Raw genomic sequence first — 25,725 nt, forward strand, 5'->3', positions numbered from 1 at the left:
TAGCTCTCACCCAAACTGTAGCAAAGACGGTTTTAGTGGGCTGCAGACAAATATTTAATAGAGTGGCGTGCTACGTTATCAGCTTGCTAATCAGGGTGCATCCTGATGACTGCACGGGTCCATCACACAGACACAGAAACCTGCTGCTGTTAGTACAAGCAGAGACAGAGTAGAGGTCTCCTGCACTACTTCATCTACTTCCAAGGTGCATGAAGAAGAACGAAACGCCCGAGGAAATTAAAGCTGCAGCCACGCTTGTAGTACAAAGAACAACTTTATTGTTTGACCAACACGTTTTGGTTTGTGGCCTTCATCGGGGTCATCCCATTCATACAATTAACCACAGAACGAGCCGTGATATTTGTCAGATACTTGTACTCAGATTGAATTTTACTTGTTACTGAAAGCAACACTTCAAATAATGCATAACTTCAAGACTTAGTAAGGTTGAAATGTGGGAGTTTATAAGAAAATCATCATCCATACAGACGTTTTGAAGGTGTTTATTTCTCCTGTAATGTTTCTGCATATTAAAATGTAAGTCTACATGGATTGTCTCGCTTTTGGAGTCGGCCTTAAGAATGTGGGACCTCGTAATCATCATTTAGCAGCACTGCAGCGGCACATGATTGCATCTTCCCATTTGGCAGTAAACTGCTGTGGTCGTGGCTGTGACAGTGACCGATCCTCATTTCTGGCTTTGATGAAACTCTGACACAAAGCTGCTCCGAGAACCATAAAAACAATAACCGCTTCCAATTAGCCCGCAGTAATTACTTAATAATCAGCAGATAATTGCACCACTATGATGACTGTCACAATTTATTCATAACTCTCTCTGTGTGCGTGTGTGCGTGTGTGTGTGTGTGTGTGTGGTACTTTTATCCCTATGGATACTCACCATCACTGCAACGTTTGAAGGTGAAAAGAGTGAGAAAGTGTAAGAGGAAAGTGAGCTGGCATTCACTTGGTTGCATGGTGTGTTGTGAGGAGAAACACTCAGTGCATCATGGGAATCTCCCAGCAGCCTACACCTATTGCAGTGTAACTAAGGGAGGATTCAGGGTCACCTGATCCAGCCCTAACTATATGCTTTAGCAAAAAGGAAAGTTTGAAGCCTTATCCTAAAAGGCTCTGCCTCCCATTCTACTTTTAAATACTCTAGGAACAACAAGTAAGCCTGCAGTGCGAGAGCGAAGTGCTCTAATAGGGTGATGTGGAACTATAAGGTCATTAAGATAAGATGGGGCCTGATTATTTAAGACCTTGTATGTGAGGAGCAGGATTTTGAATTTGACTCTGGATTTAACTGGAGTAGCTAATATGAGAGAAACGTTCTCTCTCTTTCTCTTTTGAGAAGCAAATCTAAATATTAAAATAGTTTCCATTTCCTTAACCTTATAAAGCCCTTTGATGAATGCAGAGTAGTTGCACCTAATTGCCCCTAATTAGCCCTACAATGTCATTCCTGCAATCAGAGACTAATCAGGTCAGCAACTGTTGTCCTGCAGAATGTCAGCTTGTGTCAGATTAAACTGCTTCATCTTGCAGCTGTTTTCATATCACCAACTGTGTGCTGCGAATAATACAGCCTTGCTTGTCTGCGTCTGTAAATCCACTGGCCGCGTGGCATCATGTGTAGAAGCCACCCTCTTCGATGTGTCTCTTATCCAGCACAGCGAGCCTGCAGGCGTGTGTATTCACACGTCAATCACTGTCAGTGTGAAGACCTTGATGGTGCGCTGCCATTGGCCTCGGAGGGCCACGCCATCCATCCCAGATGAAGATGAAGTTAATAGGAAATCTATCGGCCTGTGACACTGACAGCCACAGGCACGGAGAGCAGAGACTGAGTCTCTGAGAAGACTAGCAACACTTTCACCTGTTCCTGCCTGTGCTCTTTATCTTTTAATGAGAGCAAATAGATGCTTTTACGCTGTTTGCAAGGAAATTATTCTTATGTAGGGGAAATGGTGACTTTCATTAAATGTGCTGACAATCTGCCAACAATCCTAAAATTCATATGGTGCCCTCACAAACATTCAATCTTTTATGATTTATAATTCAGAAAGTTACTGATTTCTACATTAGCATCAAACTGAGCCTGCAGAGGATGGCAAGACACACGTGTTTTTCCATTAGGTTCCTTTCTACACTAGTATGGAAAGTTAATATAAAGAGGACTATTTGTTAAAATAAATTACAGAATTACAATGATAGCAGTTAAATCACCCAAAAGTAAGAATCTAAATGTTGTGCTACTAGTTCTGTGAGTCTGCACAGTATCCTTGTGTCTATGCATAAGCAGCTATTAGAAAGATAATGTTGGCTATAGCGTTATAGCATCTAACAGTAATTCCAAAGTAATAAAAGTTGCATACTGTCAAAATACTTTAGATTAACTAACAGAAATAGAGGCCTAAAGTCTGTTTACTGCAGATCGACAGTATCTGAAAGTTGTGTCCTTAAAAAAAAAAAAAAAACAGGAAGAAATCCATCAAAGACCCGACACACGACCTGAGAGATGCATTTGACCCTTCAGCTGATCCTGTTGTTCCTTGGCCCCCTCGTCAGAAAAAAAGGTCTCTGTCAAGAGGCCGTTCTTAAGGAAGGAAAACGCGGTAAAAGAGCTGAGGTTGACACATTACACAAGAAGTGGACTGGAAATTAGTGGCAACAGGTCTGATGGAGTGATGAAATGTGACATGTGGTTCAAATTGTCATCAGTCTGTGTGGAGAGAGGTACAACAATGAGCATCTATGGTGGAGGCTCTGCCAACACAAACCATGCAAAACTGCAAAACCAAACACACTGCCAGTGCAGTAAAAACATACCTGGGTAGAAAAACACATCAGTCGTGGCCTCCCCACAGTCTGGACCTCAAGTATACTGGACATCATCTTAACAGAAAACAGAACAAAGGAAACATCAAAAGAAGTGTTTGAATGTCCTTCAAGAAGCCTGGAGAACTATTCACAGTTCAGACTGTGCTGATGAATAAATGTGGTCACGCCGACTTTGAAGCTTCTTTGAAATCCTCAAACTCAGTTTTGCCTTACAAACTGTATTTCCATGCATGTTTGCATATTTCAATAAATCTTCCTCGCAAACAGGGTGGGCCATTTATATGGATACACCGTAATAACATGGGAATGCTTGGTGATATTAAAGTCCTGTTTGTGGCACATTAGTATATGTGAGGGGGCAAACTCCTCAAGATGGGTGGTGACCATGGTGGCCATTTAGAAGTCGGCCATCTTGGATACCAGTTTTGTTTTTTCAATAGGAAGAGGGCCATGTGACACATCAAACTTATTGGTAATGTCACAAGAAAAACAATGGTGTGCTTGGTTTCAACGTAACTTTATTCTTTCATGAGTTATTTACAAGTTTCTGACCACTTATAAAATGTGTTCAATGTGCTGCCCATTGTGTTGGATTGTCAATGCAACCCTCTTCTCCCACTCTTCACACACTGATAGCAACACCGCAGGACAAATGCCAGCACAGGCATCCAGTATCCGTAGTTTCAGGTGCTGTTCATCTGTTCATCTAGGAATGCTCGGACCTGGCACCCATAACGTGGTGGTGCACCATCCTGCTGGAAAAACTCAGGGAACGTGCCAGCTTCAGTGCATAAAGAGGGAAACACATCATCATGTAGCAATTTCAAATATCCAGTGGCTTTGAGGTTTCCATTGATGAAGAATGGACCCACTATCGTTGTGCCCCATATACCACACCAAACCATCACTTTTGTTGTTCCAACAGTCTTGGAGGGATCCATCCAATGTGGGTTAGTGTCAGACCAATAGCGGTGGTTTTGTTTGTTAACTTCACCATTCACATAAAAGTTTGCCTCATCACTGAACAAAATCTTCTGCGTGAACTGAGGGTCCTGTTCCAATTTTTGTTTTGCCCATTCTGCAAATTCTGTGCGCCGATCTGGGTCATCCTCATTGAGATGCTGCAGTAGCTGGAGTTTGTAAGGGTGCCATTTGTGAGTAGCTAATATCTGCCGAAGGGATGTTCGACTAATGCCGCTCTCCAGTGACATGCGGCGAGTGCTACGCTGTGGGCTCTTGCTGAATGAAGCTAGGACAGCCACTGATGTTTCTTCATTAGTGACAGTTTTCTTGCTTCCACATTTTGGCAAATCCAACACTGAACCAGTTTCACGAAACTTAGCAAGCAGTTTGCTAACTGTAGCATGGGAGATGGGTGGTCTCGTAGGGTGTCTTGCATTGAAATCTGCTGCAATGACCCGGTTACTGCGTTCACCAGATATCAACACGATTTCGATCCGCTCCTCACGTGTTAACCTCTTCGACATGTCAATGGCTGTGAACAAAGAGAAACTTGTAAATAACTCATGAAAGAATAAAGTTACGGCCCACCCTGTATAATGAAACGAGGGGTGATGTGTGTGTTTGTAAAAGCTTTAAAGGCAATCACAGGAGAGTGGTTTCAAAAAGCTCTCCTGCCTCCTTCCAGACTGCATTGTGTGGTGTTTTATACCTTAGAGAGCTTTTGTGAACTGCTAAGATTTGGAAAGCAGTGGTTTAAATTGGATGTAATACCCAAACAGAGAGAAAAAGATGGCATTTCAGACTCATCCACATTAGTGTGGACATGAACACTCTGGCTGCTCGTCCCCTTTTTCCCACGTTTATTTCTTTTTCCTCCTCTTTTCTTCGTGTGATCTCCCTCTCCTCCCCTTCTCTCTCCTCTCTCGACTTCACTTCCAGTCAGCATGTTTCACCTCATTTGCGCTCCGGCACATTGCCTCTCCTCGCATTCGCGCTCATTTTCTCTTTACCCTTATCTTGCTCTCTGTGTTTATCTATCTATTTTACCCAGTCTTATCTGTCCCCGACTTTATCAGCCCTCCCTCCTGCACTCCTTTCTTTCATCTTTCATTCTTGGGTTCACTCTCCACCGAACCTCCGCCCCCATCTGCTTTCCCATCCCATTGATGGATGATGTGGCGATGCGTCGAGGGCCTCAATCAGAGGAGCGGGGGGTTCACTGCGGAGAGCAATCTCAAAGCCAATTCCACTGATAGCCATCACAGTGTGTAGCTACATGACGCTGCAGCTATCACCTGTGGAACGAGAGAAAGCGAGCGGCCTCAAAGCGATGCTGCGCCAGGCGGTGCTTTGCTCACACTGTAGGACAGAAGGGAAAACTTTGTTGTTGTTGTTATCAAATAGATCAATTGGAAAATGTATTAGTTTGGAGTTTGGCCATGTTGGCTCCTGGCAGCCACACGGGGACAACGGAGGCTGATTGAAAGAGCACTCAGTGATGCGGGAGTGTAGAGGGAATGGATTGCAGGAAACACATTGCTGCTGTCCGAAGGTGCTTAAATTTTACTCTCCGAGTGGGCTCCCAGCCGGCCGGAGGACTCTTTTGCATTTGAAACATAAGCAGGTTTATGTTGGTTAATAAGAGAATAAACACAGTTCTTCCCTGTCGTAAGGTGGTGACCACATAATGGTTTTCACCTGGCTACATAATGATGCTCGGTCACGGCCAGTCAGCGTTGTTGCACACTTGGTGCACCTCAACCTTTGATTTTCTACCTGCAGTTAAAAAACAGAGTTCAATAGAAATCCCTCAGCATCTGAAACACGTGAAGAGACCGTGTGCAAAAGTGCTCCACTGGTATCATCAGTGTCATGGGATACATAACCATCAATCCATTAGGGTCGGGGGTCAAAATACTGTGAACGAGAGAGAACATCACCAAAATCCTGAGATAGCGTCTTCGAGGAAACTTACGTTGGTGCACAGTTGGTTTGTTGTACATGTACAATGACAATAAAGGGCCATTCTATTCTATTCTATTCTATTCTATGCTAAATCAACTCAACCAAAAAAATTTATGTTATGTTAAACAACCTTCCTGTTCTGCAGGAAGGTTGTTTAACATAAATGTAATTGTTATATGTGCATTTCTGTTAAATTTGGATTTGTGTTTGTGTAGACAGAAACAAATAACAATGATCATAATCATAATAATACATTTTGTTTAAAAGCGCCTTTCAAAACACCCAAGGACACTACAGAGCAAATCAGACAAGCATAAAAACAGGAAATAAACACAATAATAAAAGAAAGTTTAAGAGCATGGAGAAGTTATATAGAGTAGTCTATCTGAATATGTATACATATGTGATTTTTCACAGTTAATAGCTGAATTATCAGAAACAGGTTGCGTGTGAGTGCCAGCTTGACCCCATTCAATCGCAGACAGAGTGACTCTGTCTTATGACAACATTATAGCAGGTTTGAATCACAGTGTTAATCTGCTTTAACCTCCTAGGACCTGGCGTCCACATATGTGGACATCACATTTTGGGACGTCTAGACCAAAATACTTAATTTTCTCTACTAGGGCCTGATATCCACTTGCAAGGACATAATACTGCCACTGTTCTATCAAAATTTAAAACGAATGTCCTCATATGTGGATCTCATTTTTCTCAGAAACAAAACTTAGGTAAAAAAAAAATCTGATAACTCTTTGTTTTTACATTCATCAGGTCCCAATCAACCCATATAGCAAAGAAAAATTCAAAATGCATGGCATGAAAGAGTTCAGGTCTTAGGAGGTTAAACTAGCTGAACTGAGATAAGTTAATATATTGAATTGAACAAATTTTAGTGTTGAGGATATAATTAGCAGTTGAAAAAAGGGAATAAATAAATGTTATTGCATTACTCAGCATATTGCAAAATGTAAAAAATCACAATAATGTCATCGTTAGTGAAGTAATGTGATGATATATACTGAGGTGTCTGGGAATATCCACCTCTACCTACAATCCATCCATCTAACTGTCCATCCAGTTAACCACTGAAGCCTTTCTCAACTGTCAGGGTGAGAGGTGGGGTACAGAGTCAAAATGAAAAGTAAAATGAAGTCTAAAAAAGCGGATTGTGACCAGACTTCAAACTTTTCCTCTGGAAGTGTGATTGTGACATTTGTCCCCTCACCTAGTTTGTGGGATTTTGTTGTTCGTCACATTAGAAATTGATGAGAAAAGCGTATCCCTGAAGCAAGAATGCTTTGCGGTTTCACATTTGAGATATTTATTATTATTAGCCGATGTGGAATTAAGTAAAGAATTAAGACTCAAATTCCACCTGAAGGACATGGTTTACACAGGCAGCTATGTAATGAAAAATAAATACTAAACAAGGACTATGGCCAAAGCAGCCTGTGCAGACAAGGTTTCAGCATATTGTGGTGGACAGTATAAGTTCCCGAGAACCTGTAGCTCAGATTTGTTGGGCTTTTACCGTTTTCACCCTGAGTGTAACAAATTCATGAAAGGGTTTGTTTTGTCTCTTGCTGCGTCCCTGCTCAGGGGCTAGATTGTCTGAAGTCCTGTTTCAAAGGCCTCTTCTGATGGAGCCAAGAAATGCAGCCTGATTTGCCCTGAAATGGGAGGACTCAACCTGTGTATCTTTGCTGCCACAGTCAGTTTCGGGTCAGTCGATTATTTGAAGCCACTGCTGCTGTGTGTGCAGAAAATACTGTGAACATAGCATCTTTCAGATTGTTCTGATGGCCAAAGTTTTTGTTTGTAGTGTAATCTTTCTACTTTATTGGCAAATGGAAAGTCCAGTTTGATTAAGGCCAGAGAAAAACTGTGGTTACGGCAAACAAACACTGATAAGGTAAATGGAATGTATTTGTATAGCACTTCTCTTATCGACCGCTTAAAGCACTTCACACTTCAAGCCAAATTCACCTATTCATGCACGCATTCATAGGGCGCTTTGTTCTGTGCATACAGCACTTTATCTGTTATGCACACATTTGTGCACATAAATGGACGCATCGAGGGAAAAATTGATCCCAGTGCATCTATTTATTAGTCAATGTCCTGAAGCTGGGGATCAAAACACAGAGCTTACAATTAGTTGATGACCCACTCCTCACGCCCAGGTACCCTGTTTTTGTCAGGTTTAACCTTACACAAGACGCCCTGTGAAGAGGAACCAATGTTATTATTTTTGCCTTATGGGAGCAAATGCACTTACACAAACTTGCATTAATATTAGACTCCAAGTTTGATCTCTTTCTGCTGCCATTACTGTGGGTCCTTCAGATCCGCCTTCTGAACTTGGATTGTGTAACTAACAGTCTGCTTGTGAGCTTTGCTTTGTTTATACCAATGACCTGCCTTTGCACTCGTTTCAAAGGTTATCAGCCCATTAAGTGGTAGTTTTCAGCTGTTATCAGTGGTGATTTGTACACTCATCAGGCACTTTATTAGTCTTTATTACACATATTCTACTGCTTACTAATGCAAATATCTAATTAGCCAGTCACACGCACGTAGAAAAGGCCAAACAACCTGACGTTAAAGTTCAAGCTGAGCATCAGAATGTGGAAGAAAGGTGATTTTTGTGGCTCTGATTGTGGCTGGTTGTTGGTGTCAGACAGTCTACTGTGAATATTGCGGAAACTGCTGATATGCTGGGATTTTCCCACACGACCATGGTCCAAATGATGAAAATATTTCTACTGCAGAAAATGGTCAAACTGCTTCAAACCAATCTGAAGGCAACAATAACTCAAACAACGAACTCATTACAACCAAGACGCAGAAAAGGAACCATCAACCCACAACACATCAAACCTATAAGCAGATGGTTTACAGCAGCAGGAGACCTGAATGGTTTCTACCTATATCAACAAAGAACAGGAAATGTGGGCTACAGTTCACACGGCTTCACCAAACTGGAAGAAGTATTGCCTCGTCTGATGAATCTCAATTTCTGCAGCAACATTCAGATGGTAGGGTCAGAATGTGGTGTAAACAACATGAAGCATGCAAGGACTGTGTGATGCCATCAAGAGGAATGTTTCCAACACCTTGTTAGATCTATGCCAAAAAGATTAAAGGCAGTTCTGAAAGCAAAAGGGAGTCCAACCCAGTAGTAGTACTGATAGAAGTGTAGCTGGCATCCTCTGCCTACAATCTATCAATCCATTCCCTCAACTGCTTATCTAATTCAGGGTCCTGGGGGTGGCTGGAAGCTATCCCACCTGTCATGGGAAAGATGCTGGGTACACCAGGACAGGTTACAGTGCATCGCAGGGCTAGCTCAGAGAGACGAATGACTATTCATGTTCATACCTTATGCCGATGTAGAATTACCAAATAATTTAAGTGTATCCAGTTTAAAACCTCAGGCTCTAAATGGAGAATTTAACTGAAGTATTAGTGGAGACAAAGAACATACCACACCAAATGTAGTGAGGTTACATTTAGCCAAAAAGATTTTAAAAAGCCTCTTTGTTGGAGCTTAGTTAGATCCAGTTACCCAAGTTCTATCTTACTGGGTTGTTGTTTGTCACTGACTTCTGATCCTGTTTGTAGGCAGAGGAGAGCACCTACTGTATACATGTACAGGACAAGTGTTTCTGTATTTCACAGCTCCTGATGTTTGCTCTTCACACTCCGTGAGAATAAAAGAAGAGTTTATATTTTCTGTTTATTGAAAACAGAAAAATAAAGTATCCACCTACATTAACGTACCCTCTGGCAATGCATCTTATTGTCTTTATTATGGGCCTAGTTTTCTTCAAGTGTAGCATTGAACTGTGCAGCACTTGATCCCAGAATAACTTGTCCTGTGTAGGAGTATTCAAACGCAGCTTTTACTTTTAAGCATGCAGAAGTGTGATTAGCTCGGTGGTATACAAAAAGTCTCACTCCTTGTAGTATTTCCCCCAGAGACGGCTATATTTGCTTTAGCCTCGGGTGGTGGCTTGATGCATATCGATGCAGACGCTCAATAATAGGCCAAGAGCTCCACATTATTGACAGCAGCGACTACTGGCTCTTTGAAGACATCTGCTTCGGTGAAGGAGAAGCAGGAGCACGACAGACCGAGAGAGATGGTATGGATAGAGAGATAGGATACAGATAAGAGGACAGATATGAGCAGAGAGAAGATCCAGTGTTACATCAGTCTTTATATGTGCCGGTGCTCCTCGCTGCTCCTCTCCCCCTTCCTTGTCATCAACCCCTCTCTGTCTCTGCTGTAGCACACAGCTGGGCCAAATAAATCTGGAGAATAAGACAAGGAAGTGGAGGCACAAATGTTATTTGCAAGACAGACATTTCTTCCTGCGCTTATACACCAACACAGGTCCAGCACACATTCTCAATGAAACAAGTAAACACGCACGAAAAACAATATATTCTCAATAACTATCAAGCTTGTGGGGAGGTGACAGTGGAGATCAGTTTAGTCCTTATTGCAGCAAATGCTGTGGAGAGAGAAAGGAACAAAGAGCAAAAAAAGGGATTAAGATAAGGAGAGTCCTGGACACGGAGGGAGCTCGGTATATGTCTGATGAGTTATATACAAATCTGTCACGGCCTCACAAAAGTAAGGGAAATAAGACACAGGCTAAGAGCTAAAGGCTGCCACCGACAGTTTAAACAGCATAAATTGATGGGCAGGTCTATCTGAAATGTAGGCAAATATTCCTGCAGCTCACCTGGTTTAACTTCTGAGAACACTGATTCGATGTTATGATTGAGAGCTTTGATTTTACTCTTCCTACATTTTATACTTACATGATTTTTAAATAACAAATGTGTGTGTGAAGTTGAACCCATTCAAGGCATTCAACAGCTAATCTTAACACCAGTTCTGCCAAATCTCACATTTCGTTTAGTTGGTTTAGTCTTCTCAGGGATCCTGCAGCCTCTGCAAGCTGCTTTGTAACCCAACCCCAGCTTTCACTCTTAATGACTCTTTTTCAATAAGAGACCTGCAGTGTAAAAGGGAAAAAAAATCTGTAGTCTGGATACCAGAAAATAAAAATAAGTTACTAAAATTAATGTTAACGTTAACATCACAACCCTAATCAACGTTAGCTGTCTGTTATTTTTTAAATAAGTTTTTTTTTATGCACGAAAACAATGAAATTACCTATAAATGTGGTCAAACACTGCTGCAATGCAAATGTACTGTTGTTAACTGCACTCTGCTGTTAATTTGTGATCATAGCTGAAATATGGGTTTTGACATCTAACTTAGAAAGAAAGAAAACTTATTATTACTATAATGAGTTTTTATTAAATCTTACTGTTAAAATGGTATTACTATATATAAATTTAATCAATTTACCTTTTTTAAAATCTCACTGATCACACAGTTACAGTATACCATTGATTATAGATTGCATCAAATACAGGCGAGTGGTGGCTTTCAGACCCCAGAGAAGCAAAATGCATTGAGCCAACAGCGTGTAGCTCCTTTGGATTTGGCAATAATGGTAGCTGATGGTAACGTTGCTGTCGAGCTGCTTGTGGTCTTTTGAGAATAAAGTAGGACTGGCAGATCCTCCGATGGATGACAGGCTTGTTTATTGGGCATAAAATTGCTCACAAAATGCCGATCTACTGCTAAAATATTAACATAGAAATGTGTCAAAAGCTTCTCCTAAACTGGTGCTCTCCACTGAGTATCTTGAATTCTCTCCATTTGATTTGGAAAGGGTGCATTAGAAATGCATTTCATGTTGCTGGCACATGGAGCCGATCATTGTTTTACTGATGTTTTGCTTTAATTACATAGTTTTTGCTGCACATTCCCCAAAAAGCTACTGATGACCAAGAGCCGTGAACATGGAGAGCATATTTTGGTTGGCTTCAGGGTGATGACTTGATGATGGAAGCAAAAATATCTGGACACTGAATAAAAAAATAAGCAGTCGTACTGTGAAGGCTGTTGGTGCACATTAAATAGCATTTAAATAGTCAACAGCAGCAGCTCTGAGATAAAATTATAGATGCTGAGTATTCTTAGTGATATTCTCAGTGTTATTGAACAGTTTAGGCGTTATTGTCAAAGCAATGGCTGCCGTCTGAATCGTGTCATAATCTGCTCTGTTCGTTTTGCTCTGACAGCAGGCTACTTTAGATTTCATGCCGCCTGAGTAGCAGCACCTTTCAGTTCAAGCGGCAGACAAGGAGGGACAGAGGTGAAGAGAATGAATGGATGTAATGGAAGAAAATGTATTATTGCTGTTCAGGTAGAAATATCGAGTGGCAGTAAAAATAAAAGAGTGGCAGGCAGGGGCCGGGAAAAACCACGTAGCCAGAGATGATGATCAGGACAAACAGGATGATCAGCACAGGGCCTGAGCAAGGGGCAGGATTGCAAGAAGATGATTAATGTCAAACTGCGAATCGCAACAAAGAAGAGAACAATGGGAGACGAGGGTAGAGGGTAGGAGAGAAGAGGTAAGAAGGCACACCTGAGTGTTCAGAGGCCTCTGTCCTGGTCAGAGCCATCCTGAATTATTCATGGCTCGCTGTGCCGGCTGCAGTGCACTGCTCACTGCGGAGAATAAAAAAGGAAAAGGTGAGGCGAGTCGAACTGCAGTTTTTCAGAAAGGTGAAGAATTAGATTTCAACTTCCAACTTATAGAAAGAATGATGTCACGAACATGGCTGCACAGATAACCACCTGAGTCACCTCGTCAGTGCGGCTTCATATATCCAAAAATACGTCTGAAATTTAAATTGTTGCTTTTGTCCTAAATATTGCAGTTCTTGTATCACAGCTATGACAGCTTGGAGTCTTTCATCCATAATGTGAACCATTAAAACTGCTTGGTTAAAACAGTGGCAGCAGGGAGACTTTGTCATTTGCAGAATACTTGGCTTGAATTGAAACAACGAAAGCAGAGTCACGAACACAGACTGAGGATTTTGTGTCTCTTGTTCCCCCTGAAAGAGTCGAGACGAGGTTACGTTCAAAGTTATTTCTTTTCTCATTGATTTTAATGTAATTTTAGTGCAAAATAAAAGTTTTATCTACACAGAGCATCTATGGAGATTATTAATCATTATCATTTGGCATCACTGAAAGGTCTGTTTGTTTAAGTCACAGCTATAGGATGCAAATCCTGAAGTGTGGGTAGTGCATATGCTATGGATAAAGCATGTATTTTACATTTAGAAGCAGCCAATGTGGTGTAGTGTAGAATAAAAAGGAACTGATTTCAAACTCAGCCCCAGCTTTTAGTCTCTCTGTGGTGCTGAGACTGATAGCAAACTAATACATAAACATACTCGTATTAAACGGTTTGTTTAGCGACCCCTATCTCCCTCTGCAGCTGTAATGATTCTGATACTGTGTCTCACTGGGATACTTCTCTTTGGACATGTCCACATAGTACATGTTACTGCATACTTCCTTGTATAGGGTGTGAATTTTAATAGAACCATGCTGTGATGATATAACAGGGCTTACCAGCACTAGCTGCCACATTTTATCAACTTTTATAACTTATTTAGCCTTAGACTGCACATAGTGTCCAATTCTTCTTTACTTAATACAAGAATTGAATATGCATAAATGCTAAACTATGTCACAACACCAAGTTGTAACCTGTCTACAAATGATTCGTAGCTGTTAACTAGCCAAACAGCTAACATTAGCACTTTGTGGCAACTGTTGTTTGCTTTGGCGCTATGCAAATACAACTAAACTGAATTACACAAAATTGTATCCAATCTTCCCACAAGATTAATTTATGTTCTCAACATAACATATATAAAAGAAGGAAATCACTGTTTAGAAATCCTCCAGCTTTGCTGAACCTCATTGAAACCAGGCTGTGGAATCAGGGGCCACTGTATGCTTGGTAAACACTTACTGTTTCATCCCCCTTTCTGACTGTATTAGGGACTATAATTGGTAAATGGCCTGTATTTGTATAGCGCTTTTACTAGTCCCGCCTAGGGACCCCAAAGCGCTTTACACACCCAGTCATCCACCCATGCACACACACATTCACACACTGGTGGAGGCAAGCTACAGTTGTAGCCACAGCTGCCCTGGGGCAGACTGACAGAAGCGAGGCTGCAGTATTATTACTGGCTCTTGAATGGACTTTACATTCATTTCTGATGAAGCCAAAAGTTCCATCAGAGTCAGTTTATTTGATTATTTTATCCCATAATTAAGTTTGGATTTTTCTGAACCTCAACATTCAACCATTGTGTTTTAAAGAAGCAAATCCATGTAAGTTGTTTATCTAAATGTCGGCCTACTGAGAGAGTGTATTCTGATATCTCAGCAGAGGAGAAAATGTATGAAATGTAGAAACAGAGATTCTGAACTGTCTGAAGCACAACATTTTTAAGCTTTATGCATCTTCAGGGATTTTAAACCTTCTGCTGGGCCAAACCCCTGCTGGACATTTCAGTAAACATGCATCGCATGAATCTCTGGTTACCTCTTTCTTAGAGTACCTGTGCTCCTGAAAAATGTAGAAGACAGAAAATAAACACATCTTATTTCTTACCGTTGGCTTTCGTCATGAAAGTTTCAGAAATTGAGTTTAAATGACATCTGTGGGCCTTTGCTAACGGCCCCGCTGATTTCCACCAGGGGATAATTCGCAGTCGTGACACGTCCAGGACTCACCTCTTCGTTTCTGCAGCGGTGCCAGAATTTTAATACGTTTTGCACAGCGGGGGGACGGATTACATGGAGGAGGCTTGCAAACCATCCTCAGTTACTTTGGGATTTCAAGGGTCCTGATCTCCATTTGCTCGTTGGAACCGGGGATCAAAAGACGGAGGGAAAACAAAAGGAAGAGTCTTTGCAGGAGGAGATCACATGAGCAGATAGCTGGCTTTTTTCTCTCTTTTCTTTATTTCACTATCACACTGACGCCTCTTATCTGGAGACAATCCAGTGAGTAATCTCATATAATATATATAATGACTGGATGGAAAGTGAAGGGTCAGCTGAGCCCGTTGTGTTTGAATCAAAGCAGCTCAATAGCAGATCTCTCACCAAATCTCCTCTTATCTTCAATGGCTAATATCCTTTGGTCTCTGCTTTGTAGACAGGTGGAGGCAACAGAAGCCTCTGTAACCCGGCTGCAATACCTTCGAATGATTGGCAACTTCTGTTGTATTTATAACAATCTGACGGAAGGAGAACGATGAACTGTAACAGATGTGGTTTAGTTTCAGATACCTTGACAGTATTTTGTGCTCCTTCGAAGCACTTGAGAATTTGCTTTGTGACTAATTTCTTGTAATTTCACTTTTGCAGATATGTTTGCACAGATTCTGTTGAGAATGTAAAGTATTCGCCCTGTGCCACCTTAACTTGCTTAATTTACCAGTCAAGTGTTTCGTATCCATGAGCATTTGTGGGTGCAGGTTTCGTAAATGGACTTCGAGAGTGGGACAATCTGAACTTGTTTCTTGGATCCTGAAAGAGTCGACACTAAAACGAATTTTTACTCTGGACTGGCGAGTTTTAGTTTAAGATTTCCGTTAGCTTGTTATTTAAAGAAGTCAGACTTCCCTCTGTAATACTTTGGTATTGAACATTCTTTCTTGTGTTCTCCACACATTCAATTCCATTTTATTTATATAGCGTCAAATCACAACAACAGTCGCCTCAAGGTGTTTTATATTGTAAGGTAGACCCTAGAATAATACATACAGAGAAAAACCCAACAATCATATGACCCCCTATGAGCAAGCACTTTGGCAACAGTGGGAAAGAAAATCTCTCTTTTAACAGGAAGAAACCTCCAGCAGAACCAGGCTCAGGGAGGGGCGGGGCCATCTGCTGCGACCGGTTGGGGTGACAGAAGCAGCAGGTGTTCAGCTGCTGGCGACTCCACACGTGCTGTCGTTAAGTTAGGAATCTCTCACCACTGGTTTAGGAAGGAGCTTTGCAGTAATTGCACAACTGTTAATGAGTTTATGTTTGTGGCTTCCAGAAAGATTTTGCATGAGCACATGTAGTCCTACAGCATCACTGCGTAACGCTACATTCAAACTATCACAGCGATGTCAAACTCATTTAAGTGGTGAGACACGTGCAGCTCGCTTTGATCCACTTTAAGTGGACGGGACAAGTGAAACTCCCCTGTCTGTCTTCTGTCTGTCTTTAACTACACATTTAGTATCTCTGCAATATCTTAATATAAGAAAACAAAATGCAGTTTCAACTGTGGGTCTTTGTTTAGGAAGGTTTTAAGCCTAATCTTAAAAGTAGAGATAGTGTCTGTCTTCTGAATCCAAACTGGAAGCTGGTTCCACAGAAGAGGGGCCTGAAAACTGAAGGCTCTGCCTCCCATTCTACTTTTAAATACTCTAGGAACAACAAGTAGGCCTGCAGTGCGAGAGCAAAGTGCTCTAATGAGGTGATGTGGTACTACAAGATCATTAAGATAAGATGTGACCTGATTATTTAAGACATTCACACATACACAAACAATCTATTTTAACAAAGTTTTAAATGCACATAAACTAGACTCATTTGGCTTTCACTGTTCCCTGACTCTACTAGAGCAACTTTATATGCAAAAAGTTTGAGGTTTTGGTGCAGCACTTTCTTACATTGTGCTTAGCAACAACCTCCAGCACTCGCCAACCGGATGACCGGGGGTTGCCAGGTGTTCACCGGCTGCTCTGTAGACCTGTGGGACTGATGCGTACCATTTAACCAACCACATTAAGATGAAATTTTACAACATGAATGTTTCTCTCCTGTTTTCAAAGCCTGCTTATAGAGTCTGTGCATTGCTTGTAATGTGGTCAAAGTTGTCTTGCCAACTCGCGAAACAAATTTGACTCTATTCACATTCAATTTTTTAAACTTGTGTTTTAAATATAAGTTCTGTAGGAGCACTGCAGTGCACAGTGTGCAGCTGTATTTTGGGCGATTTGTGACTGTCTTTCCTGCACTGAAGAACCAGATCACACACCAGTCTCCGATAAAACTGATAGGTTAATGTGTTTTCTGACCATCTGAATTTTAAAAGTGTTTGTCTCTGCTATTTCCTGGCATAAACTTAACATTTCTGGCACAATATTGAATGCAAATCACAGAATCCTGCTTGGAAATGGAAATATCCCTCATGTCATTTGCATATTCAGTTCTTCGAGGCATTTTGGTCAGTTTGCATTGGCTGCAGTTACATACTGAACACCCTTTTGCTGTAAATATTTAAACAAACTGCTCAATTGTATGTATGAATTCTGCACATCATGTTAGCCTATGGCTTAGTTTGTAATACTAATGCTGAAGTCAAGTCTCAACCAATATCACTGCATTAAAAAAAGATTAGAAGAGATTAGAGGAGCTGCTCACCCAGAGATAGTTTAATTTGTCTAATATGCTCTGTGTACAGTATTTAGTGTTTGTATCTCTGTGAGTGTGAAACAAAATAACATCTTTCCTCACACCATCAGGTGTGCGTGTGATGTTTAATTTTTTCCCCCGCACGCAGCCATCTTGCCATATAGATAAATACCAGGTGCTTGTTATCAAGCTGCAGGTGTCAGAAATAAAGTGGCAGGTGTTGGACACACACAGCAACTCCTGTTCAAGGTTGAGCCCCATATTGGCACAGAATACACGGAGACAGCAGCCTGCAGAGGGTTAGCGCGTGTAAACGCTCAGACTCGATGTTTGGAACAAGAACAAAAAATTTACATAAAGGTTGAATTCATCGTGTTACCGTATCGTCTGTATGTCCTCCTTGAATCCTGTGAAGCTGTTTTTATGTAACTGCATGCAGACTCAGATGATTCTAGGAAAATGAGTCTGTTTCACCTTAGCTCGCACAGATCTGTGTTTTCCCATCATTTGGGGTTATTTTAATAAATGCAGATCTAGAAAGTGAACCCTGGGCTTTGCATATTTAATCACAAATATTACACTTTCATGTTAAATGAGTGCAAAGTGCTGTTTGTTGATACCAGACTGTCAAGCAGTAATTGTTGCAGTGATTGTGCTCCAGCAGCATCAACACTTTACTCATTTGAAATTCACATCTGTGATCTGTATTTGCTGTAATGCAATTTGGCTGGATGTAGAAATAAAAATAACTTATGTATGTGAAGATAATGTCCTAATTGAGAGCGTGTCTGTCTCCTGCACAGGATGGGATGGGAAACCTCAGAATAACAGAGAAGGGCCTGAAACTGGAGGGGGACTCTGAGTTCCTCCAACCCCTCTATGCCAAAGAAATCCAGTCCAAACCAGTAAGTGACTCGCATGAATGCACACCTTACATGGTACATAATGTACTGCACACATCCATCCTGCAATTTGACCCTTTTTTAAACATGGATTAAGCTACGGAACATTTGTGCCTTCAGTAAGCTGTTAAACTGGAAGCTTTGTCATTCAGACATGGGTGACTTTGCTATTAATGGTCCTTACAGCTACATTCATGCACACCGTTTAAGAAAGAGCCATGAAAAAAGCAGTCGTATGAGCACAATATTTATCTTCTAACATGGGAGTCTACACAGTAAAGCAAGTGAGTACATCCTTGCTGTGACTGACGATGACAAGTGGTGCAGGAATTTTCCAAACCATTCCTTTAGGACAAGAAACAATAATGATAAAAACACTGCAGTACACCTAGAACTGTAACATGGAAAGTTGTGCAAGTATTAGCAAAAATAGTTCTTCTTCAGAAAAATGTTCCCCATCAGTGTTAAATACATTAATATTACTGTTTAAGGTTGAGCTCATTTTATATACTTCTGTTTAATAATCTGTAAATCCTCCTCTACCTTCTCTACATCACCCACTTTTAAAAAGGTGGTTAGCAAAACTAAACCCATCTGTTATGATGCTAAATCACTGAAGCTTGTTTAGCTAATCATTCTAGCTGTTTCGACACAAAGCACAGCAGATCTCAGAGTAGTGAAAGCTCAGCTTCCCATCAGTTTACCATAGAGGTTTGTCCACAGTGCACATGCACAAACCACCAGAAAAAAAGCTATAGACCCACTCGTAAAACGGAGACAGCTACAGTTTCCTATAAGTACAAAACAAGTGATGCTTTTAGCTACAGTAGCCGACTGCAGCCAGTAAAGGGTGGACGCAAACTGGTGAGGACATTTATGGCGTTACTGTCTAAGATAGGAGATTGTTTTACCTTGACAACTATTACGTTGTGTCTATTTTTAGATTTGACAAGGCAAGAACAGTTTGCCTCGCTTGTCCTGTTAAAGCGCCCTTGCTTTATATTCTTCCATTATGGTAAAATACTGTGAGTTACTGTATTTAGGTCTTGTGATATCACCTTCAGTGTGACTTTGGCTCATTTTGTTATCCAAACCATCCAAAACAGTCAAACCTGCCCCTACAAATTCCCGTAGCACAGGGAGTCAGCGTATCCACAGCAATGTGTGAAATGTGGTTAAATCACCATTTGAAATACTTTAAAATCAGCAGCAGCAGCAGCTCATCGATACATTAGCACTTAGTCTTTTTTATCACTCATCACATGAACTAAAAACTGCTTTGCAAATTACCTTCTAGGAAAAATACACTTTGTCTCATACTTTTCAGTGCGCTGTGAAACACTTGTTGACTGATAATACTCGAAATGAGGTGAGATTGAGAAGGTGTGAAGTGTCTAATGATTGTAGGTGTGGTAGTGGGAATTTGAGCTTCGTACAGTGAGAATTAAGCATGTGAGACAATCCAGTTGGACTCCGAGTGCTATCAACTCAGCTGCACGTACGACAAGCTGATTTCAGCAAATGTCTGAACCTAAAAAGAAATCCAAAACTATGTTAAAACAGGTTATGTTGAAGCAGGCGCGTGTTCTCAGAAGAGTAACTGATGATCTGACTTCTTTTTCCTTCCACATGTATTTGGGTCAGGTTATAATGCCAGCAGGCTAAAGCTCAGTAAATCTACTATTCTCATTCACGCCTCCTCTGGAATCCTGAAGCATTCTCAAGTCCCATAAGATATGGCTGTCAGCCACTGCATATCCTCTCAGTCTGACGTGTCCAAAACCTCGACATGAAGAGAATTCCTTTGAGCTTAATGAACAGAGCTCGTGGTTTGACCTTCTCTCTAACGCCTAAGTCTGTTGGGGCCATATTTGAGGCCCCAGGTAACGAATATCATACTAATATAAATATATTTTATGGATATTAGCAATTTACCAGTTTATAACATATATAGATAAGGGAAATCTTGTGTTTAGTAATAACACAAGACAAAGTCTGTGTGCCTCTAAGTTAGGATCAGGCCAGGTTACCATCAACTCATGTTGTGTGCTGCTAGGTCACAATTGGATTTTAATTCTCACTGATTTTTTTTTTCTAACAATAAAACTGAACCACATGTGTTATAACAAACAAAAAAATCAAGCTGTCATCCTGTTAAATCGTGTTATATTGTAAAATAAAACAATATTAGATTAGAATGAATGTTCCGTGGCATCAGAGGGCTTCAGCAGCAATAGGATCCAGTTTTATTTCCATTCATCCATTTTCTTCTGCTAATCCAATTCAGGGTAATCAGACAGTTGGTGCCTATCTCAGCCGTCTACACTGTGGACAGCTTTCAAGGGAGACAGAAAACCATTCAAGCTCACATGTGGCCAATTTGGAATCACCAGTTAAACTAAAATGTTTGTCTTTGCACATGCTCGGTGGCTCCTCTGGCTTCCACCCACAGTCCAAACTTCACACAGAATGCAATACATACATGCCATACATTCTTAACTTAAACTCATCCCCTTCATGCTCTTTGAATTCGATAACTTAATTAATAGTGATGCAGATAGATAAATGCTTACTTGTAGCACGTCACTCTACACACACACACACGTTGGGGTGGGTTTTTCTCTTCGTAGCTCAGAGGTTTGGTGTTTAATATATTTATTATTTTCCACAATGAAATACAAAAATACAAAGCATCAAATAAAAGTAAAAGAGGGGAGAAAATTTAAAATAAAAACCCACCCTAACAAACAACACCCCTGTTCGCTGTCAAGTAATCAAAAGTTTAAAAGGAAAAACTTTCAATTAGTGCAAAATAACACCAGCCAAGGTATAAAGAATAAGAAGGAAGAAAAAATAAGCTAACAAATATAATTAAAAATAAATAAATAAACAAATAAAGGTCATTCGTGAATCTGTGTAGATGGTTGGTCAAAAAATATCAAAAAGGGTTTCCAGACTTTATTAAATTTATTTACAGAGCCTCTCAAAACGAACCTAATTTTCTCTAATTTAAGATGAAATAATACATCCTTAACCCAATGCGAAGCTGTGGGCGGGGCCGCGTCCTTCCACTTCAAAAGTATTAGACGTCTTGCCAATAGTGTAGAGAAGGCAATAAGTCTGAGAGTGACACTCTCATTCCAAATATGCATGACAACGCCTCAGAGACATCCGTCCAGAACTTTTGTATTTTGGGACAAAACCAAAACACATGGATCAAGGTCGCCTCTGCCAATTTACATCTTTTGCACGTTGGGTCAATCTGGGGATACATCTTTGCCAATTTCGATTTGCTAAGATGAACCCTGTGCACTATTTTAAACTGTAGAAGGCAATGTCTTGCACACATGGAGGACGAGTGAATATTACTTAAAACTTTGCCCCAGTCTGCTTCAGTAATACAGATTCTAAGATCCTCTTCCCAGGATCGCTTAATTGCAGACATAGAAGAAGAACCCAGGTGCAAAATCAGAACAAGTATTGATGGTATGACCTTTTTCTTAGCCGGGTTAAAACGCATAATGTCATCCATTACATCATTAGGGGGTTTATTCGGGACCCCTGGGATAGAGCCTGAAAGAAAGTGTCGTATTTGTAGATACCTAAAAAAAATGAGAGTGGGGTAAGTTGTATTTATTAGTCAGCTGTTCAAATGAGGCAAACGTGCCGTCAATGAATAGTTCTTTTAAAGATCTCAGCCCTCGCCTCTGCCAGCCCTGAAATGTGGCATCAGACATTGAAGGGGAAAAAACATAGTTGGAAGCTACTGGGCTGCCTAAGCACATCTTCAGAAGATTAAAATGTTTTCTAAACTGAAAGAAAATCTGGATAATATTATTAACTACAGGATTCTCAATTGTCAGGCTTTTGGGCAACGGGATAGATGCACCTACGACAGACGATAGCAAGAAAGAACCAGAAGAAAGCTTCTCCATTTCTACCCATACGGGTCCGCTGCAGTCGTGCTGATAGTGCAGCCAGTAGGTCAGACAGCGTAAACTGGAGGTCCAGTAATAATAACAGAAATTCGGTAGAGCCAGGCCTCCGTCTTGCTTTGACTTTTGCAGATGTGTTTTACGCAAACGTGGTTTCTTGTTGTTCCAAAGGTATGATGTAATTACAGAGTCCAATTTCTTAAAATAAACATTCGGAATGTATAAAGGGAGGCTTTGAAACAGATAAAGATATTTGGGTAATACAGACATTTTAACTACATTCACTCTCCCAACTAACGAGAGAGGAAGCGGCGACCGTTTTGACAAGTCTTGTTGCATACTGAGGTGTAACTTAGTAAAATTTTCTTTAAAGAGATCACTGAAGTTTTTCGTCACAATTATGCCTTTATAGACAAAACTGTGCGTTGCAATCTTGAAGGGAACAGTAATGTTTGCTAATGTGGAGAGAGGCATATTTAGAGGCAGTAATTCACTCTTGTGTAGATTCAATTTATAGCCTGACACAAGCCCAAATGTATCAAAAAGTTCAAGAATGGAGGGAATTGTTACCTCAGCCTCGGACACAAACAGCAGGAGATCATCGGCATAGAGAGATAATTTATGCTCAGTTCCATATCGCGAAATGCCTTGAATAGCATGATTACTTCTTACAGCTATTGCCAACGGCTCAATAGCTAATACGAAAAGGAGGGGGCTGAGGGGGCAGCCCTGACGGGTTAGAATAATGGTTATTAGCGAGTACCATAGCTGAAGGACAGGCTTAGAGTAATTTCACCCAGGATAAAAAGGAACTTCCAAACCCAAATCTTTGCAAGGCCTCAAATAGATATTCCCACTCTATCGAAAGCCTCCACATCCATGGAGAGAAGGCATTCGGAAGCAGCTTGGCTGGGGGTGTACATTATATTAAATAGTCGACGAATACTAAAAAAGGAGTGCCTGTTTTTAATAAAACCAGTCTGATCTGAAGAGATTATGTTGGGTAAAAGTTTTTCCAATCGGTTGGCCAAAACCTTCGCTAGTATTTTATCGTCTGAATTCAGGAGTGAAATCGGCCTATAAGATCCACATTCCAAAGGGTTTTTATCTTTTTTGGGAAGTAATGTTATACAAGCTTGATTTAGGCTATCAGGCAAAACACCTTTGGCAAGAGAATCAGTATATAACATAGCTAACACACGGGCTAGTTTTCCAGCAAAGGTGGCATAAACCTCGTTCGGTAAGCCATCAGGGCCTGGTGATCGGCGAGACTGTAATGATTTTACTGCCGTTATGATCTCTTGCTGCTGCAGAGGTGCATCCAGGGTGGAAACCTCGTCTGGGGACAATGTTGGAATCTTTAGGTCTCTAAAAAAATCAGAGAGGAGGTTAGAATCATTGGTACTGTCGGAGCTATACAACTTATAATAATAATGCTGAAAAGCATCATTTATCCCCTGTTGAACTGTAACAGTTCCACCATCTCGGGTTGCGACCCCATTAATAGTTTGCCTGGCTCTTGCATATTTCAACTGTCTTGCTAGAATCTCTCCCGCCTCATCTCCGTGTTCATAGGTATCACTGCGGTTCTTTAACAATAAATATTCTATAGAATGTGAGGCGAGCACATCATATTCTGCACCCAGTTTCAAACGTTCTTTATATAAATTTGGTGAGGGGTTCTGAAAATTCCTATTATCCAAGTCTGCTATTTGCTTTTCCAAATCCTTTAGTTTAGAAGTAGAAGTGCGTTTCTTATTAGCTGTAAACGATATAACCTAGCTGCAAAGATGAGCCTTAAGAGCCTCCCAGACCGACGAGATGGAAATATCTGGAGTTAAATTAAATTCCAAAAAGTAGGTAATTTGATCCGAAATAAATTCTATAAAGTTTTCATCACTTAACAAAAGAGAGTTAAATCTCCACATCCGTTTAGGAGACTCCATACTGGGCAGTGTCAATATTAAGGGCGCATGGTCAGATATTACAATAGGCTGATAATCACATGACTTAACAAGAGAGGTTAGTTTGTTATCAGTAAAAAAAAATAGTCAATTCTACTGTAGGTTTGATGAGCATTTGAAAAAAAGGAATATTGTCTGTCTTGTGGGTGTAAAAAAAACGTCAAATGTCCGAGATGCCGTAGGTTGAAAAAAAGGACTGTAAATAAGAAGCTGACTTTGTTGTCGAGTATCCAGTTCTTACAGACGATCTATCCATCAGGTCCAAGCACAAAGTCACCACCCATAATAAATAAATGGGTATTCAAACAAGGCAGGAGGCCGAGGACGCTAATATAAATATATATTTGCTAATGTAACATTAATATTAAAAATTGATCCGGTCACTATAACGTATCGTCCATTTAAATCAGCCAGAGAGAAGAAGGGGTAAAAGGAACCCTTTTATTTACCAATATTGCTACAAGCTCAGAGGTTTGGAAGCAAAACGTTCCAGTGTTCATTTCCACTCTTCAGACATAATTTTGGGACATATGAGTCACCCAAGACTTTAAACCTTAACAAAATCCAACTGGGTGAGGTATATTAAAAAAGGCATCACCCTCCCCGTGCAGTTGCTATGATACAGGAAAGGGTAAAATAATTTTTAGTGGCAGGCTGGAAACTTGTTTTTTTTCATGGCTGGAGGAGCTGGTCCTTTTAACATAGAGGTCTATGAGGATTGAACTGGCCATTAGAGGAAATGCAATTTTTGGCTTCATTTTCAGCCTCAGGGAGGTTGTTGCCTGATCACGGTGAGCACGGTGTGGCTGTACTAGTGCAAATGTATCAGACTTGCTGAGGAAACAAACAGGAGCAGCAAACACGTCAGTATTATCAGCACGTTTTCTCCCCGCGTTCTGCACTCAGCTACAGTTTCAGTGTTCCTGCAGTAGGATTTTTGGTGTTTACCAATCGAAATGCTGTCTGGCTGAGGTCCCCTGTTATGCTGGCTTTACAAATTAACATTCTGGGGTGCTTCCTGGTGTCCAAACAGCAACTACACGAGCATCCAGGCCTAGAAGATGTCAGAGAAATGGGAGAGATGGGCACAATAAAGCGATAGGGTCTCTCTCCCTTTGTCTTTTCTACTCTGGGAGCAATCATTGCTGTGTGCAGGTAGTGGACAGATGGTCCGATAATGCAGAGGGGATACAGGAGCGAGTCAGAGAGCGGAGGAGAGCATATCAACAACGGAGATGGAGATGAGGAAGAAGGAGCAGCAGTAATAGAGACAGAAACAGCGAGACAGATGGAGGAGGACTGAATCAGAACACCAGCAAGCTTGCTTTGACAGGCGGCGTGCAGGAGACAGCCAAGTTCAACACCAACTCAAACAAACACGGCGTGTTTGCAATGCAGTATCATAGCACTGTGAAATATTCATAATAAAAGGGTTTCACTACTTGTCCAAGAAGCAGGAACAGGGGATAACAAATCCCCAGCGCATAAATTGGGCTCTGCATTCCCATATGTTCGTTAGGTGAAAGCCAAAGTTTGAACTCGTCTATCAGGATAGATGGCCGATAACTAGCAAAGCAGCTCATAAAATATGAATACCAGACCAGCGCTGAAAGTGCGGATCATGTCTTCTGCTCTTGTACCGTGAAGAGGGATGAACGTAAAAGCAGACTGAGAACAGAAAGGGCAAGCTGCAAGTAAAAGAGGGGACATAATACAAAACAGCGGAGCTTAAGGAGAGCTAAACAGAAAGGGGACAG

General features: G+C 41.0%; 1 protein-coding gene across 4 annotated transcripts in view; it reads left to right on the forward strand.

Annotated features, from left to right (window-relative positions):
- Window positions 1-25,725, forward strand: part of sgcd (sarcoglycan, delta (dystrophin-associated glycoprotein)) — a 428,494-nt gene that overhangs the window by 304,250 nt on the left and 98,519 nt on the right. For all 4 annotated transcript variants that reach the window (XM_084940968.1, XM_084940967.1, XM_084940965.1 and 1 more), the window contains one exon: window positions 17,971-18,072. In XM_084940968.1, the coding sequence (XP_084797094.1) occupies window positions 17,971-18,072 (102 nt within the window). The remainder of the gene's footprint in view (window positions 1-17,970; window positions 18,073-25,725) is intronic.

The sequence above is a fragment of the Perissodus microlepis genome, chromosome 10 (genome assembly GCF_051167445.1).
Source record: "Perissodus microlepis isolate ML-2025 ecotype Zambia chromosome 10, ASM5116744v1, whole genome shotgun sequence".
NCBI lineage: Eukaryota > Metazoa > Chordata > Actinopteri > Cichliformes > Cichlidae > Perissodus > Perissodus microlepis.